The sequence below is a fragment of the Physeter macrocephalus genome, chromosome 20 (assembly GCF_002837175.3).
Source record: "Physeter macrocephalus isolate SW-GA chromosome 20, ASM283717v5, whole genome shotgun sequence".
Lineage (NCBI taxonomy): Eukaryota > Metazoa > Chordata > Mammalia > Artiodactyla > Physeteridae > Physeter > Physeter macrocephalus.
The window spans coordinates 12,067,003-12,076,295 of NC_041233.1; the positions used below are offsets into that span (position 1 = coordinate 12,067,003).

At 32.4% G+C, this 9,293-nt stretch overlaps 1 protein-coding gene across 1 annotated transcript in view; it reads left to right on the forward strand.

Annotated features, from left to right (window-relative positions):
• Positions 1 to 1,202: 1,202 nt before the first annotated feature.
• The window catches only part of PHYHIPL (phytanoyl-CoA 2-hydroxylase interacting protein like), an 11,143-nt gene continuing 3,052 nt past the window's right edge, over positions 1,203 to 9,293 (forward strand). Inside the window, exons 1-3 of the mRNA XM_028482097.2 lie at positions 1,203 to 1,422; positions 3,309 to 3,483; positions 7,295 to 7,412. Coding sequence (XP_028337898.1) covers positions 1,258 to 1,422; positions 3,309 to 3,483; positions 7,295 to 7,412 — 458 coding nt within the window. The 5' untranslated portion in view covers positions 1,203 to 1,257. The remainder of the gene's footprint in view (positions 1,423 to 3,308; positions 3,484 to 7,294; positions 7,413 to 9,293) is intronic.

Consider the following 9,293-nt stretch of genomic DNA (forward strand, 5'->3'; position numbering starts at 1 on the left):
ATGCTTCTTTGGAGAAATGTCTATTTAGATCTTCTGCCTATTTTTTGATTGGGTTGTTTGTTTTTTACTGTTGAGTTGTATGAGCTGTTTGTATATTTTGGAAATTAAGCCCTTGTCAGTCACATTGTTTGCAAATATTTTTTCCCAGTCTGTAGGTTCTTTTCATTTTGTTTTTGGTTTCCTTTGCTGTGCAAATGCTTATAAGTTTGATTAGGTCCCATCTGTTTATCTTTGCTTTTATTTCTATTGCCTTGGGAGACTGACATAGGAAAGCATTGGTACAATTTACATCAGAGAATGTTTTGCCTATGATCTCTTCTAGGAGTTTTATGGTGTCCTGTCTTATATTTAAGTCTTGGCAAGTCTGTATTTTCTCTTTTTGTCCTGTCGTCCATCATATTCTGCTCTATAATATTAGCCAAAGTGATAACATTTTCTCTAATTGGAAATGTAGGGACATAGTCTGTAAAGTAACTAGACGTCAGATGCGTTCTTCAAGATTTTAATGATATCAATCAACATGGCAGTCATTTTCTTTAACCTTATCTATTGTTTCAGCATTCAAAATTAAATTTAGGAAGATACAACAGGTAAAAAGATTCCTAGAGTAATCCTTGACATACTAACTGTTAAGAGAATGGTCTTTGATATTATTTATGTATGTAGCATAAACATTACATGCAATTTCTATATATAAATTTCCAAAAGGGGGAAGGGAGAGCAATTTTTATAGACTCACTGATACCTCAGATTTTTTTTTAAAGAAACATTCCCTTTATTTGACTGGACTGTTTCATTTCATTATCAACATTTCTGATTTCATCTGGCTTAAAACACCTAGTATTACTTTAGAGCAAAATTGATTGGTCATGTAAGAAAAATGGTCACTTGGGGCCTTTCAGCAGAACCTACCATGTAAGGCTAATCTTTCATAGATTAGAAAGATGGATCACCAGTGTTCTTGTTTTTATTTCTGTAAACGCAGAAATTGGAAAAGGAATTGAAAATGTAGAGGTGATAAGGACTAATTCATTTATGCATTTTGTTGGTAATATGATCTTGTAATGATAGTTCTACTATCATTAACACTCAAATTACTTCATGAACAAAATGAAATCTCAAATTTAGTAATTAGGTGAGTTCAGAAACAGGTACACAGCTAACGGTCTTGCAAACTAGAAAAAATCCATTAGTTGGAAATTATCTGTGCATTGTTTTCTTGCAGGGAACAAATCACAAGACAGTGGCATAGCAGAGATGGAAGAACTTCCCGTACCACATAACATCAAAATAAGCAACATTACATGCGACTCATTCAAGATTTCATGGGAAATGGATTCAAAATCAAAAGACCGTATTACACACTATTTCATTGACCTCAATAAGAAAGAGAACAAGAACTCCAATAAATTTAAACACAAGGTAAAATTCTAACACATCCTTATATTCATTTGTATCTTAAAACTTTCTAAGTATGAGGACATTTTGAAAGAAGGAATAATGTTCTATTAATTACTAATATATATTTGACATTGGGAAGAATAAAAATTATATGTCATTTAAAAGCCCTACTCCTTCAAGAAATTGGGTAAGAAAATGAAATGCCAAATATATGGGTAAAATACATTTTTTTCTGGGAAAGCTGAAATCTTGACTCTCATACAGACATAAAAATTAACGTGTTAAAGATTTTCTTTAACACATTAATGAGGTAACTGATGAGGTATTACAGCCAATTCAAAGGATGATCCACATTTGTATGGATCAGGATATTGAAATAAATGTTTAAGTGGAGGCAAAACTGGTATGGGGTGGGGGAAGAGCAAGGGCAGGCGAGGAGGGTTTTACTTCCACTGGGCAAAATTCACTTGCATGTACTTAGACAAGAGTAACTGAATTGTTAATCAGTTGTCTACAAATTACAGAGTTGTAAAATAGATTCCACAAAATCAGAAGATAGCCAGAAGAGTGTGCTGTAGACAATTCATAGTTTTCCACTGAAGCACACATTTTTCCCTATAATAACTGCCAAATGAAGAATGTGATGGCAGCTTATAAACTGTAGAATATTTGTTAAAAAACTTAAGGGCTGAAAATTGCTTTATGTGGTCAATTTTATTTTATGGTTTGAGAATAAAAATTAACCTTTAGGTGTTTTAGACATGTAACAATTCTCTGATATTTATTCTCTTACCTGTCTGCTTATCACATATCTTTTCTGATACATACCTCCCTTCAGAAGTAGCTGTAGAGAGGATAATAGTTACCTGGCTTAAGAATTCTTTCTTATGTTCAGCATTTTCACTGATATGAAACTGATCTTATTTTAATACTGATACTAAATTTTAACTTGGCAAATCTTTTGGAAGAATTGTCTTATCTTGTCTGGAAATTATGCATTTTACTATATGTGTAATTACACATACTAATGGTAAGTGAGGCTTATACACACAGATAAGTGTGATAGAACAAGATTGATGTCATTTTTTCCCATGTTCCAATTTCAATTATTCCTTCTAGTGTTGAATATCCTCTTTGCTGACATTTGCTTTCTTAAATTAGCTTTGAAATATTTAGTATTAAATGGTGAGGAGTCAAGATTTGACCCCCTTTCTTCATTCCACACTTAGAATACCATATCTTTGGAAATATAGTGAATACTCAACTAGCAGGTTTATTTACCTTATTAATCATTGTTTAAAAATACCTAAACTTTTCTGTGACACATAGGCTCCATACTTGAATACAAGTAAGGCAAATGTTACCTCATTTGTATGTAAAACTGAATCATTTAAAAATATTTATTTAAAAAACATTCTGTCCCTTCACATATAAAATATTTAGTAATGGGCTACTCTGATAAAATTATTGCATAGTATATATTAAACAAATATAGTATTTTAAAATGCTAAATCTGTTGAATTTTTATTCATGTTTCTGTTTTTTGTATTGTTTTGTCATTTAGTATTAGAATATTGCATTTTAAGGAGCATATTAAGGAGTGTACAGAGAATAACATTATACTAGAAATCAAGAAACAAATCCAAGTACATTTATGTCATTAGCTTAGCTGTATGATCTTGGCATGTCTCTTGATCAAATTGGGCCTTAATTTTTACATCTGAAGAATAAGAGATTTGAATATAGTAATTGCTAAATATCTTTAAAAAGGAAACTTGTGTCATCAGCCAGGAATTTAATAAGTTACTCCACATTGTTTACAATTGATTCAAGTTATACTACTAAATTAATTCATTTCCTTCCTCCCTCCCTTCCTTCCTTTCTACTTTTCTTTCTTCCTTTTTTAGGATGTTCCAACAAAACTGGTGGCAAAAGCTGTTCCCTTGCCGATGACTGTCCGTGGACACTGGTTTTTGAGCCCAAGAACTGAGTATACAGTAGCAGTGCAGACCGCCTCAAAACAAGTTGATGGTGATTATGTTGTGTCTGAATGGAGTGAAATTATAGAATTCTGCACAGCAGGTAAGAGAACTGTGTATAAACACAGAAAAAAAAACCCACCTTATTTAATAGTTCCTGGAAAACTAATTATAGAAAATACATTCTTTTTAAAAATTATGAAGTGATATGTATTGCATTGGTCATTTTTGCATTGCCAGTAGCATCGTGTGACAGAACAAATTGATTAGAAGGAGTGGAGGTTCTCAGCAAAAACTGGGTAATGGCATGAAATTACTTCTGTGTTACATGCACAGTCTAATTTTTCAGAGTAAAGGCTTTGCAAATAAAAATTGATGCAGTATAAAAATATACTCAGCATATTTTGAGATTCATTTTGAGAGAAAGCGTTATCCTTCCTTTTTTTTTTTTTTTATTTCTTACTTTCACAGTCTTGAAAGAAAAAAGCCAGGAACATCATTTTCTAATTTAAGGGAATGGAGGCAGATTGCAATGACTTGACCTAGCAGATATGTTACTGGATTTTTCACTTGAATGTTGATAATCTATCTCTAAACTAGTGTCATATGAGAGAGAGAGAGAGAGAGAGAGAGTTGCTTCATTAGAAAGTACTGCATAGGTTCCTTAAAAAACTAAAAATAGAACTACCATATGACCCAGCAATCCCACTACTGGGCATATACCCTGAGAAAACCATAATTCAAAGAGTCATGTACCACAATGTTCATTGTAGCTCTGTTTACAATAGCCAGGACATGGAAGCAACCTAAGTGTCCAGCGACAGATGAATAGATAAAGAAGATGTGGCACATATATACAATGGAATATTACTCAGCCATAAAAAGAAACGAAATTGAATTATTTGTAGGGAGGTGGATGGACCTAGAGTCTGTCATACAGAGTACACTACCAAATGTAAAATCGATAGCTAGTGAGAAGCAGCCGCATATCACAGGGAGATCAGCTCCATGCTTTGTGACCACCTAGAGGGGTGGCATAGGGAAGGTGGGAGGGAGACGCAAGAGGGAGGAGATATGAGGATATATGTATATGTATAGCTGATTCACTTTGTTATAAAGCAGAAACTAACACACCATTGGAAAGCAATTATACTCCAATAAAGATGTTAAAAAAAAAAAAGTACCTCATAGCCGTTTGGGATTGGGATATCTGATGTAGAAAGCCCATCCCCTTTGATCTTGAACTGTACCTTAATAGCCCACTGGGTTGTAAATGTTACCATTCATCTTATGCATTTATCTATTTTTAAAATTCATTCAGTCAAGAAACAAATATTTATCGAGCACTTAAATAGGTGGTGAATGGACACAAAGATATCTTTACCTGAACACATCTGTCATCCACTCTTTTTGTCTCTTAGAGAGAGAGGCTGTTTCAACACACAGGAGCTTGTAGAAAAAGTCATAAAACCAGTTTGCCTCACCTATTGCAGGTTGCCTAGCAACCTTCCCCAGCTGAGGCATCCTTCAAATAAATCAGCTATTTTTTTTCCCATAGCCTCACACTAGATTTATTTCAGACTCTGGATGTGCTTAGCTACTGCTTTATCTCAATATCTTCTGTTTTCTTCTTAATTTCAAACTCAGTATAAAACTTCTCATGTGGATATGTAGAACGGATGAGAGTTTAATTCTAAGTTACTGTGAATTTATCTTCAAACCCCTTTTGTTTATTCTATGAGGAAGTTGCTAAGGATTGCAACAGTCTTTATTATTAAGGATCTCAGTGTATTAGAGCAAGGAAAATAGTATCTCTCTGGTGCTATATCTCTTCCTAAGATGTCATTGATTATAAGATCCACCATTTTATGTATTGCTAAGAAAAAATTAAACTGCCAATTAAACTATGAAACTGTTTTTTTATCACATTTATTGTCAGACTCATGCCAGAGATGCTAAAATGTGAAAAAAATACATTTTATAATAGATGAAATATGGTATGTATCATAGTCCAGTAATCATTAATTAAATAGTTAAAGATTTCAATGCTGTATTAATAGTGTGTAAAGAATTCTCATGTTTACCTGTATTTGGTGTGTCACATTAGAATTAATATATCCCCTCAACTTTTTTCCTGAATTAAAATTCCTCCTTGGAATCTACCTTATGTTTCACATCTTTCCATTTACTTTTATTGCATCCTACCAGGGAGGTAGACACAGTAAAAGACATGATATCTTTTGACATTATTTTAATACATGCTATTTTCCATAGGACAGCACCAAACAGCATCATAGTATTTGTTCTTTTTTTTTTTTAAAGAGCTATTATTTACCTGCTAAAACCCCATTTGACATTAGGGAAAGGCGTGAAATAGTATTTTTTCTTTAGCTTAAGGAAGACCTTTGGCATTTTCAGTTCAGAAATATCCATCTATCTAGATGCACACATTCACTCTTTTCTATAATCTATATAACTACATGAGTACATGTTTTATTTCTATGTATATAAAGAAAAACCTTTTTGTCTTCTTTCTTTCCTTTAGATTGATCTCCCTATTGTTCTTTTATTCAAATACATCCCATAATTCTTCTAAGGAATTTATGGGGTAAATAATAAGGAAAATGCCAGCTTATTTTAAATGTTCCACAATATTTTTCTATAAATTATTTTGCATTTTTATTTTTATGAGTAAAATCTAAGGGGAACTTAGGCTGTTCAAAGCTTGTTGTTTCAGTTTATTAAAATAATTCAGAGCCTGTTTCACCTAAGCTTTATCAATAACATTGACTCCAGAAATTTTGAGAAAGCTATTTTATATATATTGTCTTTTAATCTAGACATCTAATTCACTCAAAATTTTTTGAGCACATATTGTATGCTATGCACTGTGCAAAGTATTGGAAATAAAACAGAATGCTACTGACTACTTCTAGGCTAATCCATGACAGATGAAACCCCATAATAAGTCACAGTTGTCTATATATTTACTTCTTCCCTTAGACTGTGAATTCTTTGAGAGAAAGAAGAATAATTTTTTTTTATCTTTTAACCTGATCATTTAATTTTGCATGATGCCTTGTACATCATGTTCTGATCTAAATAAATATTTGTTGAGCCACTGAAGCAGTGAGTAAACAAACTATGCTGCCATGAGTAGTTCAACTAGGTTGCTTTTGTTTGAAAAGTCTTAAAATCTTTATAGACCAAAATTTTTGCTTAGCTTCTAGTACAGGAGTTTGGCAACAATCCTCAGTTTTCAAAACAAAAAGTTGGTGAAAAGATCAGATTACTTTGAGAGATGCTTTAAACTTTCACAAGTCTTGTGTACTCAAAAACTACCAACTAGGAGCCAGAGACCTAGTCTCTAAGTTACTGGCTTTATGGACATTTGGCAAATCATTAAACTGTGACAAGCCTCAATCTCTGCATCAATAAAATGGTCATACTTAATCTACCTTGCCAACCTCATAGATTTAGGGAGTAAATTAAATGAACATTATTATTAGTTACTCCTTTAAATTCTATTTGCTATTGCTTGCAGGTTACAAGCTTCTTTTATTTGATTCATCAGCTGATTGAAGGAAGGCTACTATGGTGCTGATTGACATTACTCCGGTTAGGCAGAGTCTGTATTCCTTGTTTAACATTTTGGTTTCAGGATCTTTCATTTCAACGAGTGAAAAAAATGCAAGGGTATTCATAAAAGCAACCGTAAACTATAACAAAAATATTTTTGTAGAAAGAAAAAAATGTGCCAAAGACAATGAATGTTTTCTTTTTTAAGTACAGTTTCCTATTCACTAAGATGAATTTCCTAAAAGTAAATTTTAATAATGTACAATTTATTAAGCATGTAGTTGATACTTTTGATAATGTATTTTTAATAACAGACTGCTTTTTGTTATTTTCAGACTATTCAAAAGTTCATCTAACACAACTGTTGGAGAAGGCCGAAGTGATTGCAGGACGGATGCTTAAATTTTCTGTTTTTTATCGTAACCAGCACAAAGAATATTTTGACTATATTCGGTAAGAATCAAAAAATATATATACTGATTTGCTTTACTAAGTGCCATTCCAAATTCTAGGCTCAGGTTTTTCTTGAGTCTGCTTCTGTGAAATAGCGATTTTTATTTTTCTTCTCAAAATAATTATACTATGACTTTATTTCCCAGAAAAATTAAGTAGAAAAAAATCAGATCATGGGATTTTTTTCCACTTCACTTAGATTCCTTTCTATGATCACTTGTAATACCAGTTCCTGTCTATTTGAGTGGAAGATCTTAAACCTCCAGGGTTAAGATTGGTGAGCATGTCTTCTAATTCCCAATAACTCAGTGCCTTCTGTCTCATACCAACTGCTAAATTTTCTCCTCTTCCTGTGGGTCATTGAAAATGAGAGAATAAAAGGGTGACTGGTTCATGAAACATGGTGAATCAGGTGGGATTTTTGGGCTTCTGCCTACGTAGAAATCTCTCAGCTATTATCTTGGGTTAATTATTAATGAGGAAAATCTCCTTTGTTTACCTTTGAATGTTAGTGTTCAGTAGTATTTCTAAGATATCCTATGTTTGTCCCTGAAAGTCGTTTCCAAGAATTCAAAAGAATTCCATGTCACAAGTAGTTTTAATACTTACAGCCCTTTCAATATTTTAGAAGAAAATTTCAAGAGAGTAAATAGGCAGATGTGTGTTTTAAAGTGAGACTGAAGCTTTTAAATTGATATAGATTCTAAAACTTTTACACAGCAATCCCTATAATTTGTCATTTTAAAAGCCTTGATCTCACTTTGTAAACTCTCAAGTATTCTTGACAGGATTTTATGTGAAAAAAAATTAGGAAGTTCTGTTGTGGCTTTTTTGTTTGTTTCATAACTCTCCAGTTTTTCTTAAACCAAGATCATGGTTACAGATCTAAATAAACTCCAAGCTGTGGAAAATGCAAAGAGAATCAAAGAGAGAAAGGTGAATTTAGGCATGTGTGTTCTTCAAATTAAGTACTTTGCAATATCATATATTTTGATATATTTTCATTGTGAAAACTATTCCTGCCTTATGTTTGAATATCCTATAAATACAGAGTTCAGTCCATAATTCTCTTTGCTGGCAAATTATTTACCCTTGAGTCTATATAATTCATAGTAGATGCCATTCACTAAATTAAGTGAATATAAGCTGAGAGATAGAACACAAATTATTATACTTGTCAGTTGTTGAATGGGAATGACCATATATGACTTATAAAAAGGTACTTCTTTATATTTGTTAAGCATAAAATTAGAAATAAAGAAGATCCACAGTTGCTATTTTGTTTAATAGTAAATAATACATCAATAGAATAAATAAATACATGTTTGGTACTAGGTTTAGATTCCCGGAACATTGCTAGTGTCTATTTTAGGTGGCCACTGGAGGTCACTATTTCTCTGTTTTTTCTCTGTCCTTGGGTGGGAATTGACCTTCTGTTTTGAGGTCCTTAGAATACTCTAGGTTTGCTCCATCTGTCTTCAAAAATTCTTCCAAGAAGAAAAAAGATAAAGACGGGGAGCATGGAAAATGGAAAAAAATTATTGTATATATTGTATGATTGATTCCAGTATACTAGTATAAAAGATGTACTTACTAACAAGGAAATTTACCTTTGTTGGATTTTCTGATAGTTGTAAAATTCATGTAAATTATATTTTGAGGCAGTATATATACATATACTGCAGTATATATACATAAAAAATATACTTGCCAAGGCATGGGTACAGTTTTTCAACACTGCTTTTTTAAAAAGCTCTATTAACTGAAGCCATATTAGCATCAGTGGATCTTGATTTTCTTTAAATCTTCTAGGACTTGTTAAACATTTCTTGTGTCTTCTTGATCTGTGCCTCCATTCTTTTTCTAAGATCTTGGATCATC